The sequence below is a fragment of the Sordaria macrospora genome, chromosome 3 (genome assembly GCF_033870435.1).
Source record: "Sordaria macrospora chromosome 3, complete sequence".
Lineage (NCBI taxonomy): Eukaryota > Fungi > Ascomycota > Sordariomycetes > Sordariales > Sordariaceae > Sordaria > Sordaria macrospora.
The window spans coordinates 1,909,233-1,934,992 of NC_089373.1; the positions used below are offsets into that span (position 1 = coordinate 1,909,233).

The window sequence follows — 25,760 nt, forward strand, 5'->3', positions numbered from 1 at the left end:
TTCTAGGCCAGTCCACTTCAAAACGCCTCGTCTGGCATAGCAGATCATACCCTGCATGTCTACAGTAAACTTACCGTGTCTTGGTGACTTCGTGCGAGATTACTTCAAGATCAAAGAACCCAGTTATATTGTCCATGGACCGGGTATGGAAACCTGTAGTATCAGCTTCAAGATTGTGTAGATGCTGCTTCCTCCATTAACGTCTCACTAGCACGTAGTGGGGGCGGGTAAAGTGGCGGTTTGGAACAAGTTCTCTACCGGGATGCAGAACGCCCGCGAGGTAGCAACGCTACAATATCACACATTGGGGGGCGCAGTTATTGAACCAGAGACACGAGCAGGTAGGATTCCCTAGGGCCTTGAAGCCTCTGAATTAGTATCGAGTGCATGTTTGGATGGCAATGGCAGGTCGTCAAAATTAAACGCTTCATTATGATACAAGTCATGCCCAACCTAACGATAGCTCTATTGCATGCCAATCTCTATGAACCGTCCATGACCTTGTCATTTGCCTCAAAAGGTCGGTCCTCGCTTTCAGTACGGTAGAAAATGCAATACCATTAAGCATAGAAGTTGACGGTCTGTACACATGGTTAGTAAACAGCAGCACACAAGTACGAGATTTCCTAGGGGGTTTACTCACATCCTTCTTCTTGGCCTGCACCTCGGAGATAGCGTCAACATAGTGTTCGTGTCCGATCTGGTTCTTGCCCATACGGAGGGCAATCATGCCAGCCTCGACACACACGGCCTTGAGCATGGCACCGCCGAACTCATCCGTGCTGCGCGCCAACTCGCCCCAGTTAACGCCGGGGTTGACCTTCATCTTCCTGGAGTGAATCTTGAGAATCTGTGCGCGTGCCTCCTCGTTCGGAAGAGGGAACTCGATCTTGCGATCGAGACGGCCGGAACGAAGCAGAGCGGGGTCGAGAACATCGATACGGTTCGTCGCGGCAAGGACCTTGATACGATCATCAGAAGCGAAACCGTCGAGCTGGTTGAGGAGCTCCAACATGGTTCGCTGGACTTCACGATCACCGGACTTCTCGCTGTCGAAACGCTTGGTGCCGACGGCATCCAACTCGTCGATGAAGATAATTGAGGGGGCCTTCTCCTTCGCTAGGGCGAAGCAGTCTCTTACGAGCTTGGCACCGTCACCGATGAACATTTGCACTAGCTGGGGACCAGCAAGCTTGAGGAATGTGGCATCTGTCTGAGCGGCGCAGGCTCTGGCGAGCAGAGTCTTGCCCGTTCCGGGAGGTCCGTACATCAAAGCTCCTGTTCTCAAAGTCAGCAACGATGGCAGAGAAACGTGTTTTTGTTCCTCGGCAGTTAGACATACCCTTTGGCGCCTTGATACCAATCTTCTTAAACCGTTCAGCCTCCTTCATGGGCCATACGATAGCCTCGACAAGTTCGTCGATCTGCTTGTCGAGACCACCGACATCTGTGTACTTCTCCTGAGGCTTCTCGTCAACCTCCATGGCCTTGACTCTGCTGTCGTACTCGGCGGGCAGCGTATCCAGAATGAGGTATGAATCCTTGTTAACACCGATGAGATCGCCGGGCTTCAACTTCTCGGGGTCGACCAAACCGATCAGCGGGAGGAAAATGGTCTGTCTGGTTGAGGTCTTGATGACTGCCGATTTGCCCACGCGCGTGGCGTCCAAGTCGATGTTGGCGCCCTCTTCCAAGGACTCAGCGGTCGGGTCGAGGTCCAAAAGTTCGACGACGTTTCCTACGAGATACGGGAGTTGTCTAATGAGGCCAACGTTAGTAAGGAAATGTGTGGCGGCTACTTGGGACAAGAGCGCCTGCGAGCCCTGGGGAAGAGGAGGGAATGCTTACCGGTTGTTAGCGATCTTTTCCTGGTTCTCCTTAATCTTGTCCTTCATGGTAGCCCTCTCGTGTGATAACCGCTGGTATTCGCTCTTCATGATCCTGGCATCGTTCTCGAGGAGGCGCTTCCGCATCAAGATGTCCTCTGTGCTCAAACTCAGGATCTCCTCATCTAGGATGTCGTCGGCCTCGGGCTCGGCATCCTTCATCTCGGCATCGCCATCTCCCTCCTTCTTGTTGTTCTTGTCCTTGTCCTGATCCTTCTTCTTGTCCTCGCGCTCGCGGCGATCAAGGTCGTCGAGTTCCTCAAGGGTCGACATGGTTGACGCAGGCGATTACGAATGTGGGGTATCGGTAAAGAAGGTCGCAAGGGCGCAAGGTAATGGATTACTGATCTCCTGTATGTATCCTCCGCGGAATGTGAAAAGGGCCGACACGGAATAGTGGTTGTTGGTGATGAAATATCGCCGAGTTGTTTGCGTTGTGGTTGGGAAGACCGTCGGTCGTGATTGCAGTGGAGGGCGTGGATGGGATGGTGGCAGTTGCGTGGTCGACTTGCGGCACAGAGCTTCGAGTGCTGTGGTTGACCAGGAGCTGGGCTGCAGGCAAAAGCGCGACGTAACAGGACCGGGTACCTAACGCCCCACAGTACTTCAGCTCTAGACCCCACTCTGACCCCAGAGTGAACCAGCCACAGCTGACTAACTACGCGGCATCGACCATCTAGGTTCATGGTTTCACTTTCACTGCGAGATCATTCACCTGCTGTGCTTCATCCAATTTCAATGTTCGGAAACCCATAAACGCATTAGAGGAAAAGCCTTGAGCTTTTTGAGATAGGCATTAGGCAACCGTTGTCGGACTAACAATGCACCAGCGCATTACATTAGAGTACGAATAGGCCGCATACACGACTTTCGTCAAGTATCGAGGATCAACTCCAGTCTCAGGACAATCACAATGCGGGAGGGATCCCGATCCGCTTCAACGCCAATGACCAGCAATAACCACCACTACCACCGCCTACTCGTCGTCCAAGATCCCGCTTGCTATCGGCCCAAAAATCGGTACTTCGTATCTGGAGAATCAGTCAGCTTTTGATCAACGAATCGAAGCTCCGAAGAACATACCTGTCTAACGTGTCGGCGTCCCTATAAGCATTAACAACCAACCATCCGACCAACGCCAAATCCGCCAGAAATAACACCCAGCTAAGGAAACTCGACCAAGAAATCAACAAATGAAGCACAAACAACGCCGTAAAAAGCAGACTGGACTGCCATGCGTGGAACCTAACCGCCAATATCCTCGTTAGCAATCCGTCTTGCCAACAACGTCGGATCATGGGCCGTGAACGTTGATTGGTACTCACCTAACATAATCACTCTTCCGCTCCAAAATCAACAGCAAAATCGCTCCCAGCGGCGGCACCGCCAAATACGCCAAACAAGCTTCATAATCCAGCCTCAGCCCCAAGCTCGTATCAAACTCCGACACCATCCCCTCTCTTGCGCCCAGCGCATTGAAATAGTCGCCCATGCCTCCACCTACTCCTCCTCCACTGCCACTACCGCTCCCATTGCTGAACCCGGCAATGCCACTACTACCGATCCCATTGGCGGCTGCCCCAGGAGTAGCTCCCGGACTCTGATACCTGCTGATGCCCTCGCCTGACCAAGCACGATGTGGTTGCGGGTGCAGCAATGGCGGTGGTGAAACCTGTGCCGGTCGCTGTTGATACTTGTTGCCGCTGCCGGGGGAGTATGAGGAGCGGCGGCCGTAGTCCCATGATGTGCGTGGAGAGGATGTGGAGTCGGGTGGTGAGATGGTGCGGCCATGCTCGGGGGGTGCGGCTTGGTAAGGTGCGAAGTCCATTGCTTTTTGTTTGTTTGTTTTGTTTTTCTCGATGCGGTTGCGCTGTAGGAAGGTGGGTTGGGATGTCTCGTGTGTGCGAGTGTTGGAATGCTCGTTTCGGTTCGTAAGTTCGTTATATCGTAATGTCAGGTATGTATCGTATCGTGCGTGAGGTGTTGGTCTTGTAGCTCGCTATCGTCCCTTACTATGGATCGTTCGTTGGTGGCTGTGGTTTGCAAGTGACCGCGTGTTGCTCTGCGGGCAGTTGGTTTTGGTATTGGTTTGAGGCTGATTCAGATTACCGTTGAGGGTAAAAGAAGACGTATGTATACTCTGCGAAGGAGAGGTTGTAGACGGTGCAAGACGATGTCCAAGTCCGGACGTATTTTGAAGGGTGGGCTGATGAGAGGTCGGTTGAGTGGAGTTGAAGACAGCGGGGACAATGGAGATAGCTTGTGATGGGGGTTTTGACGAACGGGAAGCTTTCGGGAGGGGAAGCAGTCGGTAGCTCGGCGACGCCTTTTTAGTGAGAAGCGGCCAAGATCACCATCATGAAGATGCAAATGCAAGACGTCGAAGGGCTATGCAGTCCCCGTTCGCGACAATGGTGTCTGTCAGCACGGGATTGTAGTCGTACGGAGCTTCCCAACGGTCGATTCTTTCAAATTGTGCTTTTGTGTTGGACAGCAGCCCATGCGGACCAGTGGCTGGATTGCAACGTCCAGTCACTTGATGGTCTGGATTCTGAGAACGATTGGAGAGGGCGGCAATGACAAGGGAGCGAGGGCAGGGGTGTAGCGAACGACTGCAGGGACCACCTGCCTTACACCGGACCTAAACATCAGCGGGGTTGAGCCTAGCTAGACCTCACTTGATCATCAAGGTCCTCTGCTAAGAACTCGGAGTTATATCATTAGGTTGTTCAGAGATCTCCATACCCAACAACCTGCATCGCAAACAACGAAACGATGATTATTTGCACCTTTACCCATGTCTTTGTTACATTGTATTGTACAACAGATCTGTTCTACTCGATTTCTTACAAAGTACCAGCGTCGCATCACCAGGTCCGGCAAGCCCGAGGAATGTAAAGCATCCAGACCTTTGGCGTTTTTGGAGTAGTTTGAGCTCCAGGATTCTTTCGCAAATGGCTTCACGCTGATTATCTCTACTCCTTCTTCTCCTCCGCGGCCTCGCCCTCCTTCTTGGGGTTCTGCTCCTCCTCTAAGACACTTCTGCGGCTCTCCATGGTAAGCCAGAGGCTCTTGCCAGCACCCTCCAAAACGCTGGTAAGACCCATGCCGGCGCTCTGCAACATGTGCACGAGCTGGGCGCGCAGACCCTCGAGGCCGTTCTCGATGCCACCAACCCACTTGATGCCGTCGTAGTCGAAGGCCTTGCCCTCGATGCGACCACCGACGAGCATGAGCTTCTGCAGACCAGACTGGCAGGTGAGATCATAATAACCGGGGTTCTTCTTCCTGCTGGGCGCAGGGAAGGCCGGGGGACTGGGAGCGAGGACGCTCAGGGCAGCACCGAGATGCGCCGGCGACACGGAGGGCAGGGTGAGAATGGCGACAGGTCCGACAAGCAGAGGAGCGAGCTGGCCGTAAACGGTCTTCTCAATGGCCTCCTCGTTCTTGGTAGCCTCCTTCACAGCCTTCCACGCGTGCTTCGACAGATCGTGGTTGTATGTAGCAGGAACCTTGGTACCGGCAACTGTCGTGGCCATGGTGGGCTCCACTGTAGAAGGGTCGAAGAACTCGACGGTCTTGAGCGCAACGTCGAAGATGCGCGTGCGGACAACCTGGAGGTGGATCTTGGAGGTGATATCGGGAGCGCTTTCGGGAACGGGAACCTTGCTGAGGGCAAGGCTCAGCTCTCGCCTTATCGCAGCCCACTCGATAGCGGTAAGGTTGTTGTGTTGGAAGATGAGCATCAGGGGGGTCGAGCGGAGCATCGAGGTGTAAGTGCGCAGAAGTTGCGACTTGCGCGTATCGACGGGACGGGCGCTCGGGGGTTGGGTGGGCGGCACATAGTCGTCGGGTAGCCTGAGGTGGCCGGGGAGTGCGGCGCGTTGTGGTGAGGCCGTCGAGAAGGCGGATGTGGAGGTGGAGGGCATCAACAGGGCGGCCGACCTGGACGAGATTCTGGAAGACTTGATGGCAGAACCCAGGCCGCGGACGGCCGGGCGACTTAGTCTGAAGGACATTTCTTGTTTCACATTGTGTTAATCATAAGAGACGCAGACTGGTTTTCATCTCCGGGGGGCCGGAACTTACTTTGTGAAAGTAGTGAACGAATCTCGTGCTCCGTCAGTCCCCCAGAGTGATAAGTCCCAGTCCCCGTAATCGCGGCCGGGCTGCTGGCGAACAGAGTCCCGAAATTTTGGCGCCGCGTCCCCAATGCCGGAACGCACTGACCACCCGATCTCCCGCTTCTTGCAGTGGAATCATTGCCTGCCGCAGCTCTTTCAAGATGCCAAGACCTGGAAACACTCACCGCCCGCCATTCTGCCTTTCAATTCAGGCTTATTTGCGGTTGCGATCTTCGGCTGCTGGGTGCTGGATCCCTGCATATCTGCCCCGCCGGTGCCCGTTATCGCGGGGCCCTTTGGTGGCATTGGATGCCATCATTGGGGAGAACAAAGCACGGCACTGTAGGAAGCTGTCATTCTAGGAAGGGCGTGTTAACCATGGCATTCCCACTGCCGTGCCGACTTTCCTTGTGCTCGTTTCCGATCCACGAAATGAGTCAACAACAGTCAAATTCTCTTTCTTCTACAGCTCCCCGGAAGCTGGTATTACCCAATTGGCCTCCCTGACAAGCCTGACAACTATCGAGGCCAGCCAAACAACTTTGATCCCGGCACAAACTCCACCTTATCGCATCCAGAACCATGTCGGTGCAACAGCAACAAGCGGCACCGGCAACCGCAACGGCGGCCGAGGACCTCCCGGATGTCAACATCAAGAAGCTACTGACCCGTCTCTGGCCCCTCGGACACCCCGACCCAGTGACACCAGATGAGCTCGCCACTGCTATCTCCTACTTCTTCACCAACCAAATCTCCGATGTCCAAGCCGGCGCCCTGCTCATGTGCCTGCACTTTACCGGCCTCGACCGCAGTGCCGAAGTGCTATCCAAGACGGCCCAAGTGATGCTGAAGGCCGCTGCTCAAACCGACCTGGAAGAGCTTCGTCAAGTCATCGAGAAGCGCGGCAGACAAGAAGGAGCCTATAATGGCGGACTTGTACGTCTGCCAACTTTACCTCTTTCCATCCTCCCTTCCCCCTTCTGAGTGTCTCCCTTCAACTAACAACCACCTCCCTGTCTCCCAGTGCGACATAGTAGGCACAGGCGGCGACTCCCACAACACCTTCAACATCAGCACCACATCCTCCATCCTCGCCTCCTCCTTGCTACTAGTCGGCAAGCACGGCAACAAAGCCTCAACCAGCAAGTCCGGGTCCGCCGACCTTCTCGCCTGCGTCCCTCCCCGCCCGCCGCAAATCTCCCGCATCCGCCCCGACACCGTCTGCAGTCTCTACTCGCAATGCAACTACGGCTTCCTCTTCGCCCCCGTCTTCCACCAGGGCATGCGCTACGTCGCTCCGATCCGCACGCAGCTGCCCTGGCGTACCATCTTCAACCTGGTCGGCCCTTTGGCGAACCCGCTTGACGTGCTCGATCCCGCCGTTTTCCAGGGGAGGGGAAGCAAGGGGAAGTTGGTAGAGGCGCGAATGATCGGGTGCGCGCGTAAAGATCTTGGCCCTGTATTTGCGGAAGCGCTCAAGATGGGCGGGGCGCGCAAGGCCATGGTTGTCTGTGGTGACGAGGAGCTGGACGAGATCAGCTGTGCTGGACCGACGCTTTGCTGGACGATTAAGCCAACCGAGGAAAACCCAGATGGTGAGCCGGTAGTTAGCCATTTCTTGCTGCACCCGAGCGACTTCGGACTGCCGGCGCATCCGCTGAGTGAGGTGTCGCCTGGTAAGGAGCCGATTGAGAATGCGGCGATCTTGAGCAGGATCTTGAACGGCGAAATGCCGGATGATGATCCCATCTTGCACTTTGTGCTGATGAACACGGCGGCGCTGTTTGTGGTCTCGGGTATTTGCGAGGCGGATACGAGTGACATGGGACATGGTGACAATGGGCAGGTTATCAAGGAACGTGGACCGGGAGGTGGGCGTTGGAAGGAGGGTATCAGGAGGGCGAGATGGGCTATCAAGAGCGGCGAGGCGGCGAGGCAGTGGGCCAAGTTTGTGGAGGTCACGAATAGCTTCAGCGCATAAAGTGTCAATTCTATGGTTCTTTGGTCCGGTTAAGTACTGCAGAAGTGGTTAGATGATGTGGTGGTTATAAGGTTACAAGCCTGGCTATATATGGTATATTGTATTTCCGGAAGACCCATTTCTGTTCTCCCGCCATGAGGTCTTAGTTCTCGGCGTTCGAGTAAACCTATGATTCTCCCTCTAATATAGATATTTGGCTCCATCGCGCTTTTACAGAGTCTCACTAGTGACCCTGAAGCCCGTCGCCCCTCTGCCCGCCTCTACCCCGACCGTGACCACCACCTCGACCACGCCCATGTCCATGTCCATGCCTATGCCCACGGCCCCGATGGTTATTGTGGTCATCGGTGTTGGAAGGTGAACCCTCTGCGGTTTCCTATCTGGAGAGGATCCCCTTCACAACTCCCTGCAGCGTGGGCTTACCATCGATCAACAGGTCGTAGATACCGGTCTCTGCTCCCGTGCCATGCTCCAACCACTTGGAAAGCAAGTCATTGCTCTCCTTGGGCTTGACGCTATCATCTCTCGTTCCAACCGTAATGTGCGCAACACGGTTTGTGCACTTCCACTTCGGCTCAGCGGGCTCGCTGCCATCGGGGTTGACGTTCTCGTCGCCCGGCTTGGGAATCAGGCGCACCACGATAGCCATGATACGGTCATCGTAGACCACGCGCTCGAGCTGGACATCTACCTCGCCGAGCTTGCCGTCCGGAGAGTTCGATCCTTCCTGCTCGTTGATGCGCAGATATCTATCCCAAAGCTGGGGGTTCTCCTTGGCACCGGCTCTGTGCATCAGAGTCACATGAAACTTGGGCTGTACGCGGCGTGTGCCCTGGAGCTGCTTGAAGAAGCGGGATTGCCCCGGAATAGCAGCGTCGAACGCCTTCTCGAGAGTGCTGAGCACATCCTTGGTGGCCATGTCGACGGACATGTACTCCAGAGGCCTCTTCTTCTGCTTAGGCTGTTGCTGCTGGCCGTTTTGCTTGGGCTGCTTATTGTTCTTGTTGCCACGATCGGGGATGACGTGGCGCAGGTCGGGTTTGTAGCCATCGAGGGCATATTGGATAGCTTCATCCATTTCTGCGGCAGAGGGAATGTTGGGCATGAACTTGGGGTACATACGATGGAGCTCCTTGATGACAATCTCCAGGTTCTGTCTGCTCCCTACGGAGGGATCGAGGTCGATGATGTCGTCAAAGTCCGAGTCGGGTTTCTGTTCTGGGTCGCAGGGTTCGAAGCGGCTAATGAAGCCCTCCATGATGCCGCGAACCTTGTTCATATCCGAGGCGGCCTGGATGGTCTGATGGTTATCACCTCGTGCAAAGACACGATCCCGGCAAACCTCGCGGACTTTGTCAAGATCATTGTGAACAAAGTGAAGCGCCACAAGGCGCGCGCGGGCATGCTGAATCTTGACGTCGGTGATGAGCTGCTTACGCTCATGCTTCTGCGCGTTGTTGCGGTCGGCAAAGACTGCGGGGACACCTTCATCGAGAATGTCGAGAAGAGCCTTGGTAAAGCGAGGCGGCCGCGCCTTACCCGTGATGTTGTCGTTTTGAACGTGACCCCAGCCAAACAGGTGAGTGAGAGCAAGACCAACTGTCGTCTTTCCACAGCCGATAGTGGCAATAGGCACCAGTATAATATCGCGTTCAACATCAGCCGCAGCTGCTCCTCCTCCATACATGTTCTCAAAGTTGGCAGCATCGGAGCCTTTGAGGTTCTTGAAAGCAAGGAAATCGTTGCGAAGTGCGATGATGCCGTGGTTTTGGTTGTATCGCTTGGCCAGCTGGCGATCACCCTGTAGCCGCTGACGAGCGTAGAGGAGATACTCCTCCGTAATCTTGACGTGCTTCTTGAACTTGGGCGGCTTGTTTGCGATGATGGCCTTGGTGCACTCACGCCACTGTCTATACATCAGATATGGCTCTTCGAACTTGTACTTGAAGAACCAATCCTGGAACGGCTGCTGCCCAGGCTTATACGACATCTTGCATCGGATGACAAAGCCCTCCACATCGCGGCCATCGTGAGCGCCACTCTCAGCTACCTCCTCAAGGAAAGCCTTGACCTCGTCGATAGTGTCGATGACGATAAGGCCAGTCTTGATGAAGCCCCAGTCCTCGGCAAACTTTTGAACGACAGGCGAGGGATAAGTCATGAACTCGGGAAGGTTGAGGTTCATGCCATGCAGATACAGGCCTGCCTTGTCGGGTCCATACGCCAGAATATGCTCCTCGAAGCTGTCGTCGCAGAGCTCTGCCACGGCTGTGACGTTCCGTCTCCTCAACTCGCGTGCGAGATCGGCCTTTGTCTTGCCAATACGTGCCAACTGCTCCTCCAGCCTGCGCTCGCCAGCGGAGGCATGACTGGTTTCGACATCACTACGGTCACCAGTCGAGTGCTTGCTGCAGACAAGCAGTGTGTCGTCGGCAAGACCACTGACGAAGATGATGCAACCGTTCTCCTTCAGCGTGAGTTCGTAAGGACCCTGGGTCCTGGTCCTGATGTTTTCCCACTTGGTTTCTGTGACCTCGTCGACGTTGAAGAACTTGTCGTAGCCTCGGGTGGTGATTTCCGGTGTCCCGTTCTTGTCTCTGGTGGTGAAGAGACCACGAGCATATGTCGGTAGGTCATGCTTCTTGTAATCCCAGTCATGGAAGCGCCACGAGTCAACGCGAATGTTGTCGCGGGACTTGGTGACTTCGTATGTCGTCTTTTTCACTTTGAAGCTGGTCTTCTTCTTGGCACCATTTTCCAGCCCGTTGACCAGGGTCGCCACCTCTTGCACATCCTGGGCGACGTACGGGACCTTGAAGCTGTCCGCAACTTTGCTGTACTCGGTGGAAGCAGTATATTTGGCAGCCAGTGGGCCTCGGAGATCGGTGAGTGGTTCGTCCATGGTTGGGTTGTGTTGTGGTGATGAGGTGGTGAAGGTGCGGGCTGGCGCCAGTGAGAGCGCTGGATGTAGTTGGGGAAGTTTATAGCGGGGGTGCGGAAAGAAGTTTTGGGGTGGATATGATGGACAGAAGCTTCCGGCCTCGACCTTGCAGTGAAAAGGGCTGGAAAAGAGGGTACTGTTCCGAAGCGTAGGATTGACGATTGAAAGAGGAGCTAAATAATGATCAGAGTTGAGAGGTGGAGGTAATTTTATAATGGCAAGTGATTCGAATTTCTTTGCCGTCGCTCCTGCCTCTCGTGGGTCAAGTGTTCGGCCGAACTTGTGAACAAACCTCCGCAGGAAGGGCTGTTGGAGATGCTGTCTCGAAACCCGCATCTAGACTTAGGATGGAATGAGCCCAATGGGACGAAAAAGGGTACTACCCAGCCCTATGCAAATTCATTAGTCACAGGCACTACCAGGCATTTTCATTAGATAATTGGGTCTGAATTACTTTTCGGTGAGTATGTTCACGAAAACGGTTTGACTAACTATATGGTCACCGATAGGCTGATTACAAGGAATGTCTGCCTTGCCGGTAGAGTCATACGGTTGATAGTAGGGGTATTCGTAACGGAATGGGAGAGCATCAACGTAGGCAATCGAAGAAAAAGGCCATGCCATGAACGAGGGACCAACACTATCGACTGCAAGGAATTTTATCCCTAAATGTAGATTACCACCAAGTTTTCTGCCCTCAATGTCTCCATAGTTCATGTTGTTGACGTATTGATGTACATACGGGGGCCGCACGAGTTCGAAGAAACCCTCCCGACATCTGACCAATTCCATCGTGTTCATAGGTATCGTTCGTGTACCTACAACTGGTCGATACGTTCCCCCATTCTAACCTCACCACAAACTCCATCCACATCGATAGACCGTGACTATCGTTCCCTTTCTTACGTACCGTCCGAATGGAATTTGCAAGTTGCGGATGAAATGTCCCGTCCCGTTTAGTGTAAATTTGTTCATACTAGCCTACAGTATTGCACAAGCGAATACGGGGTTCGGGTTGGCTATGGCAAAAGTGGCCTTGAACGCCGGGGGGCAATCGCTGTGCGTCACACGCCGAAAAGATGAAGAGGGCAGGGGTTCGACTGTTCGAGGGAGCGGCGCTAGGATTCTGGTGGTGTTGGAGCGCCCCGCATTGGCTTGACATGTCTCCACTAAAATTTTGTCCACAGGTCTCGCCCAAGTCCATCCGTCTGTCTGACCTGTCTTGACCAAACACCTAAGCTCGACCTATCTTGATACCCGTGGACCGCCAGCTCCGTCTCCCAAGACCGGAAACTACCGACCAAATGTCCAACCCATATCTCCTCGCCGCCGACAGCCCGGATGCGTGTATCGCGCTCCTTCGCGAGAACCCCTCCCTCGCCTCGGGTCAGGACGAACACGGCTACTCCCTCATCCACGCCGCGGCCAGCTACAACCACCTCGACCTCTTGCGAACTCTTGTCAGCGAATTCAAGGTCCCAGTAAACCTCAAGGACGAAGATGGCGAGACAGCGCTCTTTGTCGTCGAGACCGTCGCCGCTGCCAAGGTCTTGGTCGAGGAGCTCAAGCTGGACACCACCATTGTGAACGACGAGGGTCAGACCGCGAGAGAGAAAATCGAGGCTGAGGAGGATTATCCCGAGGTCGCCGAATATCTCAGGGGATTGGAGGGCGAGGCCAGCAACATCTCCATCGCCGTCAATGGCACGACAAACGGAACTACGCCAGCGGACCTCCCCCCGGCTCCCGAGGGTCTACAAGTACAAATTGGTACAATGAACGAGGCGGAGGATGCTGGAGAGCCGGATCCTGAGTTCCGCAGACGGATTGAAGAACTTGCCTCGAGAGAGGATTTCGAGACTGTCGAGGGACAGGCGGCGTTGCGCCAGTTGGTGGAGGATGCCATCCTAGGACCAAGACAGGAATGAGACATTTCGCCTGAAATGCCAACAAGAACTTCTCACTCATGGCTCTTGATCTCCCACATCACATACTCCCCCGACGCTCCTCGAGGCCGGCAGAGAGAAACCTCCGAGTTGTCTCCTGTCATACCCTTGGAGAAGGTCGTCGTACTGAACGAGAACCATGTTTTGGATGGGAGTCCAGCAACAAGGTCGAGAAGCATCTGTCGACACCAGGACGGAGCAAAGAAGCCCTGCCAAGTGACCTTGCAGATCTTGCCTTGCTGGCCGTCGCCAGGGACCTGGTATCGGCAAAGATACGGATCGATCTGGTCGCCCACCTGGATCCGGGGGCTCTGCAGTCGGACGAGGGAGAGCCACTCGTAGAGCTCGGTGGAAAAGTATTCCAGCTCATCTCTGCCCTCTGGCCCGATCGCGTCAACCGGAGGCTTCAACGTCGGCAGCATGGCGTCAATGTTTTGAAGGATACTGGGCTCTGCTGTGCACTTGGTCGGAGAATGTGGCGCGAAGGGATCGGGATTGGGGACTGAGGCGACGTTAGCGGGTTTGCTGTAGGTCAGCTATTTGAAGGAGTTGCCTACCGGTGGAAGAGGGATTGCAAAATAGCCAAGTGATTGGTGTACCAAAAGCGTTCTTGCTCGCATAGATCAGCCTGTCGAATCCCTTTTTGCCTGGGATCATCGATGAACTCGTGAGGTCGATCTCAACGACTGTGATCATGACCTAGTTAGCAACCATCGGACACAGGTAACCTGATGGAAAGAAACTTACCCCATCGAGGTTTCAAGCCACGCTTTCCCTTCACTCCGTCAGGCTTGCCAACAAGGCCTGCCCGTTCGTATGCTTCCTTGTCCAAAAACAGTGTCAAGATGCCTGCATCGTTGTGTTAGCAGTGTATCCATGGTAGTCCTCATTTGTGGATTTTGTGGCGAACCGTTTTTAAGTGTAAACACGTTGTCGATCCCTTTTCTTCCTTCCGACAGCATCATGACATCCCCTAGTGCATGACTTGTTAGTTTCGGCTACCTTCTTCTACCTTCTTGATTTTGAAAGCTGTTCAAATCTTACCCTCCTTGATATACTTGGCATAAAAGTCACCAGAAAGGATGTCGTGCAAGGACATGACCACGCGTTTGAACTCTGGTGCAGCCTTTTCATTCAAAATCTTCTGAACAATCTCAAGGGATTCTTGGGGGATAATGAGTTCGGCCTAGCAGGAGGTCTTAGTGAATGCTTCAAGAATAGCAAAGCAGAATGACATACTCTGTTGATAAAGTCCTGGGCTGCAACCGTTGACCATGGCTTGCTTTTGGTCGGTGGCTGGTTGAGGTCCAGATGGCCCATCACGCCGTATGTGACGAAGCATTTCGACGATTGGTAGACTGAAGGCGCTGGAAACGATAGCATGGTGAATGTGAGATAGTTTCAAAAGCTGCCGTATGGATGGATCTTCGATTTCTGTGCCGTTGTATGAAGCCGTCAGAGCTGCGATTCAGGGCTGTATGGAGCCAAGAAGCTCAACGGTAGTGGAAATTGAAAAGCTGGGGTATGGATTGTACCCCTGCCGTGGAGCAAACAGATGTATGGCCCACCTCAAGGGCACCAACTCACAGCCCTACTGGATCTGCAAGTCAGGGATCTTATCAATGCAAACACACCACATTAAAGATCAAACCACACACCCTCCTGCATGTGTTTTTGAGTAACTTCAACTTCAACTCATGACAAAACCTCACTGATACCACGCAAACCGTTGGAGGAAAGATTAATTTGTACCACGGCATACGGAAGACCATATTTTCGTTATATCTTTTCTCAGCACACGATGGGCCGTAAATGAAGAGCGAAAAACATTAAGCAACCTTCTTCACCAACACCAGATTCCATATCACAAAATGGCCGAAATGGAATATCTCGTCCGTTTCTCCCAGTCTCACGAGACGTTTCGTCTCCCCGAGCTTGAAGCCCTGGCAATAGTAGAAGGCATCGATCTCAAGGTCATCTCATACAGCCTAGAGGTAGGTTTCTTCAAACATCACTCCGAATTGGGAGACGTCCATCCCACGTAACTCAACCACTTCCTGCTTCTCAAACCACCATACCATGTAGTCCCCTTTGCTTGATCCACCTACTAACACACTTCCCAGTCCCCCTTCTGCATAATCTCCCTCCCGTCCCCCCTCGACGCCAAGCGCCTCATCACCCGTTCAATCCTCGTGATCTCCATCCACGAGCTCTGGGGCCACGGGGCCACACTCCCGGACGTCCACTCTTCCGTCCGCTCTCGCACCGAGCCTCTCTGGTCTCAATACCTGTCATGCTCGTTCAAGTTCACCATCGACTCGTACCAAGGCAGTCGCACCAATGACGACAAACTGTCCATCATCAACTCCTTCGCCTACCTTGGGTTTGCGGGCCCCATCAAGATGCGCAATCCTGACGAGGAATTTATCTTGTTTGAGGACTGGCCGTGGAACTCTACCCCGCTTGGGATCGAGAATCCAAAGTATTTTTATTTTGGCAGGTTCCTGGGTACGTCAGCTAGGGAGACCTTGCCCAAAAAGCTGGACTTGAAGAAGAGGAGATATATCTCCACTACCAGCATGGACGCCGAGCTGGCGCTGGTGACGGCCAACATTGCGCTTGCTGGTCCGGGAAAACTGATCTACGACCCGTTTGTCGGGACGGGGTCGTTCCCGATTGCGTGCGCGCAGTTTGGAGCGTTGACTTTTGGCAGCGATATCGACGGACGGTCGATCCGGGGTGACGAGAAGAAGAGGACGCTGAGGGGCAACTTTGAGCAATACGGCTTGACCAGCTGTCTGGGCGGCATGTTCACTGCCGATCTCACCAACACGCCAATCCGCAAAGCCAGACTTGGCACAGAAAAGAATAACGGAGTGAAGGGACGGATCTTCGACGCGGTAGTGTGCGACCCTCCCTACGGGGTGCGCGAGGGACTGAAGGTGCTGGGCGTCAAGGACCCGGAGAAGTGTCCGTGGGTGATTCCCAAGGGCATGGAGATGTACAAGGACCCGGATTTCATCCCGCCCCGGAAGCCGTACAGCTTCTTGTTGATGTTGGATGACATCTTGCAGTTTTCGGCGCAGACGCTGGTGGATGGTGGACGACTGAGCTTCTGGATGCCGACGGCGAATGACCAGGATCAGGAGATTCCGGTGCCGCAGCATCCTTATATGGGGGTTGTTGCTGTTTGCGTGCAGGATTTTAATAAGTGTGAGTTGGCACGCCCCCGTCCCTCAGTCGGATGAAGATGACCTGTTAGCAGATTTACTGATTTTTTTTTCTGAAGGGTCCCGACGACTAATAACATACCGCCGTGTTCCCGACGCCGAAGTCGAGCCTGCGGCTATCCAGGCCTATGAGCAGGCCAAGGCAGAACGGACCGTTGAAGAAGGAAAGACGGCGGACGACCTGAATCCCTTCCGCAACGCCTATTTCAAGGGGTTCAAGAACTGACTCACATGTCAACACTATTTTGCCAGCCAGCTTGTTGCATACGGGTACGCACTTATACACGCATATATGTGTATGTTCTTCCAGTCATGTTCCACATTGAGATACCCCCTAAGAATTAAGACATGTACAAGAAATGAGTCGTGATATACGGCGAATCCTGTTCGGATTGGCACTCGCCCTTCCACCTTCAGTCCCCGGCCATGCAGACACTACTCCTTATACACCATTCATCCACCTTGACGTGTAATAAGAGACTCATCATGCCTTGCGGGACTAAAATCCCAGACCTTATTACCCCTTGACCCTTTACTGACTCCCCATAACAATGCGTGCGTAAGGTGTGTGTGTGTATGTAAATGTCTTTCCTCGTCCATCTCTGTTGCCCGTCAAGAAAAGATTGCCCTCATGCCCCCTGAAAGAACCCCAAAACATGTCGAATAAATAAAAACTGATATCAGACAAAGATCCAGCAGTAACAAAGCAATAATAGCAACATAGGAAGCAAATGGATGGTATGGAAAAAAAGAAAAAAAAAAGAAGCCGACCAATGCAAATAAGAATCCACCATGAGTTGAGTCAATCGGCAGCGTCGCTTGTGGGCGTTCGCTGATGGGTTGTTTTCGGGAATTAATTCCATCCACCCCGCCCACAGCCACGTTTTCTCTGGGCTTGATTTATGTCTCTGGATCATGTCCCAGAGACCAGATTCCCCGAGAGCCTGCGTCGATTTCAGCCCTAGCAAGAGCCGTGGAATATTGCCGACCTTCCAATATGACGTCCCTGCGTCGTCTCATCTGAACTCCATTGCGCCAAAGCACCCTCTACTCTCAACGGGATTTAGTTCCAGGTGTTGGAACCTGCGATTGAACACACACCGTTAGCAGTAGCCCCCACGCACTTTATAGATCGGAAACAAGGGAGAATGGCTTACTTTTCACTCTTGCTGTGAAAGTAGATTCCCTCGATTTTACCATGAATCTGGTTGAAGCAGATGTAGTAGAAGCCCTCAAAACTGGCCCCGTTGATGGTTTTGACACGATGATTCGGGACCAAAAACTGCTCCTTCCATCGCATGAAAATGTATTCTTTCTGTGCCGGGTCCTTGATCTGAACGCCGCCCCTCTGCGCGGTTCTGGCGTACGGTCTGAACGCGTCGGGGAACTTTTTCCAATGGTTGAGATCGATCTTGTCATTTGCTCCCCATTGCGGATGTTGCGTGATGAAGCTGTAATGTGGGCCGATGATTTCGCCTTCAAAATATGTTGTCAAAGTCGGGTGGGTGTCAGTAAGACCTAGACAAGCAGCTCCCGGTTAGCATATTTCGTCCCGTTGCTTTTGCCTTTTTGATTGTAACACAAGAAGTGCCACCTCCCGCTACGTACCCTGAATCCGCAGATAGCCGCATAAGAAGGACTCGCGGAGATCAACGTGCTTGATTTCCACTTCCACGTCATATCGTGATCTCTCCGACTTTTGCATCCCTGAGAATTTACTGCCTGGGCGAAGATAGGATGAAGGCGTGGTCGGTATCATCCTTGTCTGGCAGTACTCGTAGCTGAGCCCTGCGAGCCCATAATCGTTCACCCAAGCTGCGTCATTGCCAGTCAAATCGACTTCTTCTACTTGGCCAAGAGTCGTAGCACTCGGCGCGACAAGCTCGTCATCTTGTTTTCGACTCCGGATAAGCCCATGTGTCGAAAATGGCCGTATGTTCGACTTAATGTTTGGCGCTCTGTTCGCCGTAGTAGTTGGCACCCTGTTCGTAGTAGCAGTTGGCACCCTGTTCGTCGTAAGAGTGCGGTTGGCTTGTTGGATATGGACCGCATGTGCGGAGTCACTAGCGGCCCCGGAAGCTTCGTCGTCAGTCTCGGTCCGCAGCTTGTGGGCCTCATCTGCGTCTCGGCGGGCGTCCCGCATGCGTCCGGGTCCATGATCCAAATCCACATTGCGGTTCCCCTCCGATTGACTTTCCGGAGACAATACGGCCGGCTCCGATCTCTCGGTATCATCGGCCGCCGTTATCGTGGGAATCATGGGTGGTGTAGGATAGTGTCGGTGTGGCTGCGAATGCACTTGGGAGTCATCGGTATCAGGACATGATGAAAATGGGTACGGGCGTGGCGATGGGGGATCGATTGCGTCGTTTGGAGGGGAAGCTCGAGGCATGCTGGGCTTGGATGAATGGATCTGATATATTAATATCAATCTGGACAGACGCCCAAGCTTCTATGCAATGTAAATTGTTGTGCTGATGACAGGACGGAGATGCGATGCGTCGGCAGGCGTGACACACTGTCCTGCGTCTCGGTATCTCTTGCGGGTGGAGCAGGGCTTCTGCGGATGATGCAGTGGAAATGTCGATGACAGCGGCAGGTGGGGATGACAAGAGTCACACCAAAGAGTCGAGCAAGAGATGCGATCTCTGCGAAAGTTGCAAAACCGAAGCGTTTGGATGTCGATGTGGGAGCTTGTAAGTGTAGTTAGAAGATCCCCAGGCTTAAACCAAGTGACAGACGTTCCCGGGCCCAACCAATATCGTGACGGGGGTGACTGGAATGATGTGTGAGTGGAGGACCAGGGCCCCTTCAGTGCAGCTGAAGTGGACTAAGACGACTGGAGTCCGGTCCGCGGTCCCAGTGTGTCTGTACTGTAGTGTGTATGCAGACGTGTAGCGCTCCGCCACTCAGGTTGCAAGAACGAAGAGGTCCTACAGGCAGGATGAAGCAGTCGAGCAGGAAGGAGACAAGAAGCGGTGGCAGACTGGCAGTTGACTTGTTGCCTTCGTTGTCGTTGCGGGTTGGCTCGATCACTGCTGGCAACAAAAGGAACAGACTGAAGGACCTCGGGCCTCGAAATCCCAAAGAAGGAAAATGTCAAGCAACCTCCAGCTCAATGTCCAAAAAAAATGTGCGAGATGCGAAACCAGGTGGCAGGTGACAGCGGGAAGAGATATTGCTGGACAGCCAGTTTGGAAGGTGCGGTAGCAATGAGATGCAGCTTATAATAGTCGCGGGAAAGAAAGATGAGGGCAATGACGATTTTCTGGGTCCGGAGTGATGGCGCTCTGCCGTCAATAATGTCAAGGTGGAAAGTATCGCTCTAGCAAGACTGCCACGGACTCCTGCCCTCCGCCTTGTTAGTGGGCACTACGATGGTCCCCAGGTTCCGCCCGCTCCCACTTTCCACTCTGGATTGCCCGTGATGAGCGTGCGCGTGGGTGGGTGGGTGACGGGCAGACAAAGGTCAAAACTGGCTGGCGGTATCGGCCTCCCACACTTTCTACTTGGGTCGCCATGTCGCTTGCCATTGTACCTACCTCTCGGCGCCAAAACAACACACATGTACAGCATGCGATGCAACTGCCACCCACGCACGCCGTGATGCCAAGCGGATTGGATGTTGACTGTGCGCTGCGGGATTGGGGGAAGCTCTGCCGAGCCAACCTGGAAAGAGGTGTCCAACGGCGGGCATGCAGTTTGGCGGTGTCGACAGTGGCTTCAGGGGTTCGAGAGAGCCTTATCGGTGTGGGGACACCTCACGTCAGTAACCCCACCGAGGTAACTTCCTCCAGATACTGGGACCCTTCCTGAGCCTTCCCAATACCGTTGCACATGTCCACCATCAAAAATAGGATAGATCGAACTACTCCAACTGTTTGTGCTACTCGAATTCACCATAGGCTGGCGCCATTTCGCATCGGATCTGTCTCGGAAGGAAAGTCTAACCCGCGATACTCGACAAAGAGTGCGGACTCCAGTTACACAGCATAACCGGTCTACCGCCAGTGACAGCCCCCACTGGCGATAGCAAAGTCTGATTGATTAACTTTTTCACCTCGACATGTACGGGCCCTCTTACTGCTATATAGTTGGCATCCAACCTTGTCACTTGATCAATCGTGATTCATCTTTAGCCATGCCAGGTGTCTGTCCAAGTTGGAATCCGATTTGCCCCGCGAATCTGTAGAGCGGCGTGCCTCAGAGTTGCTTCGTGACGAGATGTTGGTGTTCCAAAACTCGGGAACACTCGATCTCCGCTTGTAAACTGCATCGTGTATCATGCCTCACCCCGCTTGGTTGGTGAATGCCAATGGCTGACGCATGGAAGCGGCCATGCCCCTGGTGTTTCTCAGGTTCGGGGAGCAGTGGAGCGGTTGGTCGATATTGTAGACAATTTTGCCAGTCCTTGAATTTCCTTGTTAAACCCAGTTTTAAGAAACCCGTCTGCGCCGCTAATAGATAGAAAAGAACGCCTTCAGAAAACGCCACATTATGCCACAAGAACCTCTCCTTTCGTTGCTGAGGGTGGATATCAAACTCGGGGTATTCGATCGTGTCCGCGAGGCAATTAGATGGGCTTGATCTTGAAGTGCAAGGCGATAAGACTGAACACCAGCGCCTTGAGGTCCTGAACGAGATAGTAGAAGACGCGCAAGCCTTCTGGGTCGGCCGAGTCCGTAACATCGTTGATCGATCCAATCTTGGCAGTCTATGACCCGTATTAGCTCTGAATGTTCTGCAAAGATGCAGTCCATGACTGGCGGACGCACCTCAAACGAAATGTGGTCGTTTCCGAGGCGGATCTCCAGCTCCTGCTTTCCGTCCTTGTTCTTGGTCGGCCATTTCTCATCGTCTTCCCTGTTGGCTTGTCAGCAGCTGCCCAAAGTCGTTTGTATCAAAGGGTAAGCAAGCTGTCGTACTTCATAATCTCGCTGTCCTTAATGATGCGCTTGATCTCGTCAATGACCAGAGAGCTGACACACACTACCAGAGATCCCCGTCAGCATATGAATTTCCCCGGCCGGCCAAATGGTGTTTCCTACTCTCTTTCCTGATCAGACTGTCGTTACGATAGTTGGAGTTGTTGGCATATCGGGCAGTGGCGCTGCGTCCGTCGCCAAGAACGCGAAAGTCGAACTCTGTAGTCGTGGCAGTTTAGCATCGTGGTCGGGTGAACGTGGGAGCTTGCCGTCTCGAGTCGCCGATGGCTGAACACACCTAGGAACTCGTGGCCGAAGCGGCCCGAGTGGCCAGAGCTAAGTCTGTAGTTAGCATACTATGTCCAATCCCTAAATAAGAACGGTAAATGTTTGCATACTAGTAGCGCAGATAGAAGGGTTCGTTGGCGGCTGACATGGCTGTTTGATGCTTCCGTCAGTAGGCTTTGCAAGACAGAAGATCCAGCCTCTGGCTTGGTTCCTGTCGCTTTGGATGGGCAACCTTGAAAGTCGCGCCCGCGCGGCCATGCTCCAGTGACATTGGCGGGGCACCCGGCCCCATATTTGACCCCAGCTTGGCCCAGGGGTATTGTTTGGGCTCCAGGCTGACTTCGGGTTCACGAGCCTGCCTGGCACCTGGTAGCGGACAGCGACACGTGATGCTCCTAACTGTTGTGACAAGCTGGCAGATGGCAGACTCGGCCAGGAGATGGAGGCTTGGTGAGGCCGCGAGGGTGTCGTGGGTCCGTGCTCCCCAGTGCTGTTGCGGCCGGCCAGATGCCACATCTCCCAGGGGGCCATCTCTGGATATTATTGACCGACCTATCCACGCTGGCTCTTCGTTCCAGACATCAACAACAAGCACAGGTGATGCACCGCTCTCTCACCTCGCCGGCGCACTCCAGACAACCCTTTCATTGCGCAGCCGTCTCTTGATTTCCGCCCACCACGACCCTGTTTCAGTCCAGGGAGGAAAGCCCATCCAGCACGAGGCCAGCTCATCGTCACTCCCGTCTTCAGGAGCTCGAGGCAGCCACCCACCACACACTCAGTTCATCCATTTACTAGCACCACCTAACCTACAACGGGGCAACAACTTTAAGCACACCCGCCCCTCTCTAATTCCCGACCCTGACTCCTCTTCAGGACTCCCGGCCAGCTACCTCTACTTTCTACCAAATTCAATCTCAACTTTATAATCAACAAGTCGGCCCGGCCGCCGCCAGCTCTCCAACATGTCGTTCCTCGAAAATGCGTACAGCATGGTCAAGGACAATGCCGTCGATGGCACTCCAACCGTCCAGGAGCTCAAGACGCAGCTCGAAAAGGGCACCGACGAGAGCAAGATCGAGACCATGAAGCGCATTCTTACCATTATGCTCAATGGCGACCCCATGCCCCAATTGCTCATGCACATTATCCGATTCGTAATGCCTTCTAAATCTAAGCCCCTGAAGAAGCTCCTATACTTCTACTACGAGATCTGCCCCAAGCTCGATGCCCAAGGGAAGCTCAAGCAGGAGTTCATCCTAGTATGGTAAGGCACTCCATGTCCGTCTGGGCAGGCTGGCCCGCAAGCTGACCAGCCATTGCTTCGCAGTAACGGCATCCGAAACGACTTGCAACACCCGAACGAGTACATCCGAGGCAACACTCTGCGCTTCCTCTGCAAGCTGCGGGAAGCCGAACTTCTCGAGCCTCTGCTCTCCTCAGCCCGCGGCTGTCTCGAACATCGCCATGCCTATGTCCGAAAGAACGCCGTCTTTGCTGTCGCCTCCATCCACCAGCACTCCCCATCGCTTATTCCTGATGCTGCGGACTTGATCTCCACGTTCCTCGAAGGCGAAAGCGACCCAACCTGCAAGCGGAACGGTTTCGCCGCCCTTGCCAGCATCGACCACGACAAGGCTCTTCTCTATCTGAGCACCGTATTTGACGGTATTCCCAACGCGGATGAGCTTCTGCAGTTGGCCGAGTTGGAGTTCATCAGGAAAGATGCTGTTGTCAACACTCAGAACAAGGCGCGCTACCTCCGTCTGATCTTTGACCTTCTGGAAGCCAGTGCCTCGACCGTTATCTACGAAGCCGCCTCCTCGTTGACGGCTCTCACCAACAACCCTGTCGCTGTCAAGGCTGCTGCCAGCAAGTTCATTGAGCTTGCGATCAAGGAGGCCGACAACAATGTTAAGCTCATCGTTCTGGATCGTGTTGACCAGCTTCGTCAAAAGAACCCCGGCGTCCTGGACGACCTGACCATGGAGGTGTTGCGTGTTCTTTCTAGCACGGATATCGATGTGCGGAAGAAGGGTCTCGAGATCGCTCTGGAGATGGTCTCAAGCAAGAACGTGGAGGAAGTCGTTCTTTTGCTCAAGAAGGAGCTGTCCAAAACGGTTGATCAGGAGTACGAGAAGAACAACGAGTACCGCCAGCTTCTCATTCATTCCATCCATCAATGCGCCATCAAGTTCTCCGAGGTCGCCGCCAGCGTCGTCGGCTTGCTTATGGATTTTATTGCCGATTTCAACAACAACTCTGCTGTTGATGTTATTAACTTTGTCAAGGAGGTTGTCGAGAAGTTCCCTCAGCTCAGGCCAGCAATCATTGCGAGACTGGTAGAGACACTGAGCGAAGTCCGCGCTGGCAAGATCTACCGCGGCATTCTCTGGATTATCGGCGAGTATTCGCTCGAGGAGAAGGACATCAGGGACGCTTGGAAGAGAATCCGGGCGAGCCTAGGCGAGATCCCGATCGTAGCATCCGAGCAACGGTTGTTGGATAATGTTGATGGTGATGCCGAGGAGAAGGAGAAGGAGCAGGTCAATGGCTCAAGGGCAGCGGCCACTGGCTCACGCAAAGTCCTTGCTGATGGCACATACGCTACCGAAACTGCTCTTACCAGCCAGTCCACTGCTGCCGCACGCCTAGAGGCTGTCAAGGCTTCGTCGAAGCCCCCTCTCAGACAACTTATTCTTGACGGTGACTACTACCTTGCCACCGTTCTCGCTTCGACCCTTACCAAGCTTGTCATGCGTCATGCCGAGATCTCCTCGGAAGAGGCTCGCACCAATGCCCTCCGCGCTGAGGCCATGCTCATCATGATCTCGGTCATTCGTGTTGGCCAGTCGCAGTTTGTCAAGGCTCCCATTGACGAGGATTCCGTGGACCGCATCATGAGCTGTGTCCGTTCCCTTGCCGAGTTCACTGCGCACAAGGAGTTGGAGACTGTTTACCTTGAGGATACCAGGAAGGCGTTCAGGGCGATGGTCCAGGTTGAGGAGAAGAAGCGCGCGGCAAAGGAGGCCCACCAGAAGGCAAAGACTGCCACTCAGGTGGACGATGTTTGTCTCATCCGCCAGCTTTCCAAGAAGAACGTCACGGATGGTGCTGACACCTTCGACGCCGACCTCGACCGTGCCACTGGCGGTGACAACAGCGCGGGTGAGGACCTCTCTGGCAAGCTTAGCCGGGTTGTCCAGCTTACTGGTTTCTCCGACCCTGTCTATGCTGAGGCATATGTCAAGGTTCACCAATTTGACATTGTACTAGATGTACTACTTGTGAACCAGACAACCGAAACCCTCCAGAACCTTACCGTTGAGTTCGCCACTCTCGGCGACCTTAAGGTTGTGGAAAAACCCACGAGCCAGAACCTTGGACCCCACGACTTCCACAACGTTCAGTGCACCATCAAGGTCTCCTCCACGGATACCGGTGTCATCTTTGGCAACGTTGTGTATGAGGGTGCTCACTCTACTGATACCCACGTGGTTATTTTGAACGACCTGCATGTTGATATAATGGATTACATCCAGCCGGCCACTTGTACCGAGACCCAGTTCCGCACCATGTGGACCGAGTTTGAGTGGGAGAACAAGGTCAACATCAACAGCAAGGCGAAGAGCCTGCGTGAGTTCCTTGATCTGCTCATGGCATCGACAAATATGAACTGTTTGACGCCCGAGGCCAGTCTTAAGGGTGACTGCCAGTTCTTGAGCGCCAATCTTTACGCAAGAAGTGTTTTCGGTAAGTTTATACATGCTTCATCCACCCTCCTACCCATCGGTCTTGCCGACAGCATTGCTAACGTATCTTCTCTCATCAGGCGAGGACGCCCTAGCAAACTTGAGCATTGAAAAGGAAGGCGAAGACGGCCCCATTACCGGTTTCTTGAGGATACGCAGCAGATCGCAAGGGTTGGCCCTCAGTCTTGGCTCCCTAAAGGCACTGAACAAGATCGGTTCTGCCGCTTGAACAAATTTTCTCTCCGCATAGATGAGATGGAAAAAGATGATGTATGTGGTGGTTGGGTGGGTTGTATAGCGATTAATTCATCACTTGATATTCTTTTCATCTTTACGTTTGGTTCAGTTGTCGTTATCACGATGTTCTCCTTACACATCATGTAGTCAATGTTTTTATGGAAGAAAAGCTTCATGTCATTCATTCCTTTTCCCCTTTCTGCCACTAAACAAAACATAGGGTTACTTACGGATGAGGAAGACAAAAGCAGACAGGATGAACTCCAAAACAGGATGGATTATGCAGAAGAAATCGAGACAGATTTACCCACGAACTTCAAGCATCTGAAAGACCAGCCAGCCATGATGCAGTCATTGTAAATACCAATCGTCTTAAAACAATCTCAAGTGAACATCCACATAAGTGAGGTTTGCATTTTCATTCAAATCTACCTATCCGTCCCGTCATCA

The 25,760-nt window shown here is 53.5% G+C and overlaps 11 protein-coding genes across 11 annotated transcripts; 4 read left to right on the forward strand and 7 right to left on the reverse strand.

Moving 5' to 3' along the window:
- Positions 1-93: 93 nt before the first annotated feature.
- Positions 94-2,524, reverse strand: SMAC4_07333 (uncharacterized protein). The gene is made up of 4 exons (XM_003347910.2): positions 1,849-2,524; positions 1,343-1,758; positions 644-1,278; positions 94-581 (listed from the first exon to the last, which is right to left on the reverse strand). The coding sequence occupies exons 1-4, from the start codon at positions 2,157-2,159 to the stop codon at positions 561-563; spliced, it is 1,383 nt and encodes a 460-aa protein (XP_003347958.1). The 5' UTR covers positions 2,160-2,524; the 3' UTR covers positions 94-560.
- A 102-nt stretch (positions 2,525-2,626) lies between these two features.
- SMAC4_07334 (uncharacterized protein) lies at positions 2,627-4,404 on the reverse strand. Its single transcript, XM_024655901.2, has 3 exons — positions 3,212-4,404; positions 2,970-3,131; positions 2,627-2,917 (listed from the first exon to the last, which is right to left on the reverse strand). The coding sequence occupies exons 1-3, from the start codon at positions 3,712-3,714 to the stop codon at positions 2,863-2,865; spliced, it is 720 nt and encodes a 239-aa protein (XP_024510928.1). The 5' UTR covers positions 3,715-4,404; the 3' UTR covers positions 2,627-2,862.
- A 257-nt stretch (positions 4,405-4,661) lies between these two features.
- On the reverse strand, positions 4,662-6,055 carry SMAC4_07335 (mitochondrial 54S ribosomal protein uL10m). Its single transcript, XM_003347912.2, has 2 exons — positions 5,976-6,055; positions 4,662-5,907 (listed from the first exon to the last, which is right to left on the reverse strand). Exon 2 carries the CDS (start codon positions 5,903-5,905, stop codon positions 4,862-4,864), a length of 1,044 nt encoding a protein of 347 aa, XP_003347960.1. The 5' UTR covers positions 5,906-5,907; positions 5,976-6,055; the 3' UTR covers positions 4,662-4,861.
- Positions 6,056-6,478: 423 nt separating this feature from the next.
- On the forward strand, positions 6,479-8,111 carry SMAC4_07336 (uncharacterized protein). Its single transcript, XM_003347913.2, has 2 exons — positions 6,479-6,946; positions 7,035-8,111. The coding sequence occupies exons 1-2, from the start codon at positions 6,593-6,595 to the stop codon at positions 7,989-7,991; spliced, it is 1,311 nt and encodes a 436-aa protein (XP_003347961.1). The 5' UTR covers positions 6,479-6,592; the 3' UTR covers positions 7,992-8,111.
- Positions 8,112-8,113: 2 nt separating this feature from the next.
- On the reverse strand, positions 8,114-11,286 carry SMAC4_07337 (uncharacterized protein). The gene has a single exon (XM_003347914.2). It carries the CDS (start codon positions 11,266-11,268, stop codon positions 8,368-8,370), a length of 2,901 nt encoding a protein of 966 aa, XP_003347962.2. The 5' UTR covers positions 11,269-11,286; the 3' UTR covers positions 8,114-8,367.
- An 883-nt stretch (positions 11,287-12,169) lies between these two features.
- On the forward strand, positions 12,170-12,860 carry SMAC4_07338 (uncharacterized protein; the record flags this gene model as incomplete). The annotated part of the gene is made up of 1 exon (XM_003347915.2): positions 12,170-12,860. Exon 1 carries the CDS (start codon positions 12,237-12,239, stop codon positions 12,858-12,860), a length of 624 nt encoding a protein of 207 aa, XP_003347963.1. The 5' UTR covers positions 12,170-12,236.
- Positions 12,861-12,871: 11 nt separating this feature from the next.
- On the reverse strand, positions 12,872-14,406 carry SMAC4_07339 (uncharacterized protein). Its single transcript, XM_024655902.2, has 6 exons — positions 14,118-14,406; positions 13,923-14,064; positions 13,789-13,851; positions 13,626-13,727; positions 13,436-13,564; positions 12,872-13,380 (listed from the first exon to the last, which is right to left on the reverse strand). The coding sequence occupies exons 1-6, from the start codon at positions 14,259-14,261 to the stop codon at positions 12,893-12,895; spliced, it is 1,068 nt and encodes a 355-aa protein (XP_024510929.1). The 5' UTR covers positions 14,262-14,406; the 3' UTR covers positions 12,872-12,892.
- A 203-nt stretch (positions 14,407-14,609) lies between these two features.
- Positions 14,610-16,763, forward strand: SMAC4_07340 (uncharacterized protein). Its single transcript, XM_003347917.2, has 3 exons — positions 14,610-14,872; positions 15,002-16,091; positions 16,168-16,763. The coding sequence occupies exons 1-3, from the start codon at positions 14,750-14,752 to the stop codon at positions 16,332-16,334; spliced, it is 1,380 nt and encodes a 459-aa protein (XP_003347965.1). The 5' UTR covers positions 14,610-14,749; the 3' UTR covers positions 16,335-16,763.
- Positions 16,764-16,881: 118 nt separating this feature from the next.
- SMAC4_07341 (uncharacterized protein) lies at positions 16,882-18,647 on the reverse strand. The gene is made up of 3 exons (XM_003347918.2): positions 17,717-18,647; positions 17,266-17,626; positions 16,882-17,191 (listed from the first exon to the last, which is right to left on the reverse strand). Exons 1-3 carry the CDS (start codon positions 18,498-18,500, stop codon positions 17,125-17,127), a joined length of 1,212 nt encoding a protein of 403 aa, XP_003347966.2. The 5' UTR covers positions 18,501-18,647; the 3' UTR covers positions 16,882-17,124.
- A 1,426-nt stretch (positions 18,648-20,073) lies between these two features.
- Positions 20,074-21,578, reverse strand: SMAC4_07342 (uncharacterized protein). The gene is made up of 6 exons (XM_003347919.2): positions 21,432-21,578; positions 21,332-21,369; positions 21,157-21,252; positions 21,034-21,097; positions 20,884-20,971; positions 20,074-20,822 (listed from the first exon to the last, which is right to left on the reverse strand). The coding sequence occupies exons 1-6, from the start codon at positions 21,467-21,469 to the stop codon at positions 20,682-20,684; spliced, it is 465 nt and encodes a 154-aa protein (XP_003347967.1). The 5' UTR covers positions 21,470-21,578; the 3' UTR covers positions 20,074-20,681.
- Positions 21,579-22,234: 656 nt separating this feature from the next.
- On the forward strand, positions 22,235-25,619 carry SMAC4_07343 (uncharacterized protein). Its single transcript, XM_003347920.2, has 3 exons — positions 22,235-22,588; positions 22,652-25,074; positions 25,154-25,619. The coding sequence occupies exons 1-3, from the start codon at positions 22,287-22,289 to the stop codon at positions 25,300-25,302; spliced, it is 2,874 nt and encodes a 957-aa protein (XP_003347968.1). The 5' UTR covers positions 22,235-22,286; the 3' UTR covers positions 25,303-25,619.
- The last annotated feature ends 141 nt before the right edge of the window (positions 25,620-25,760 follow it).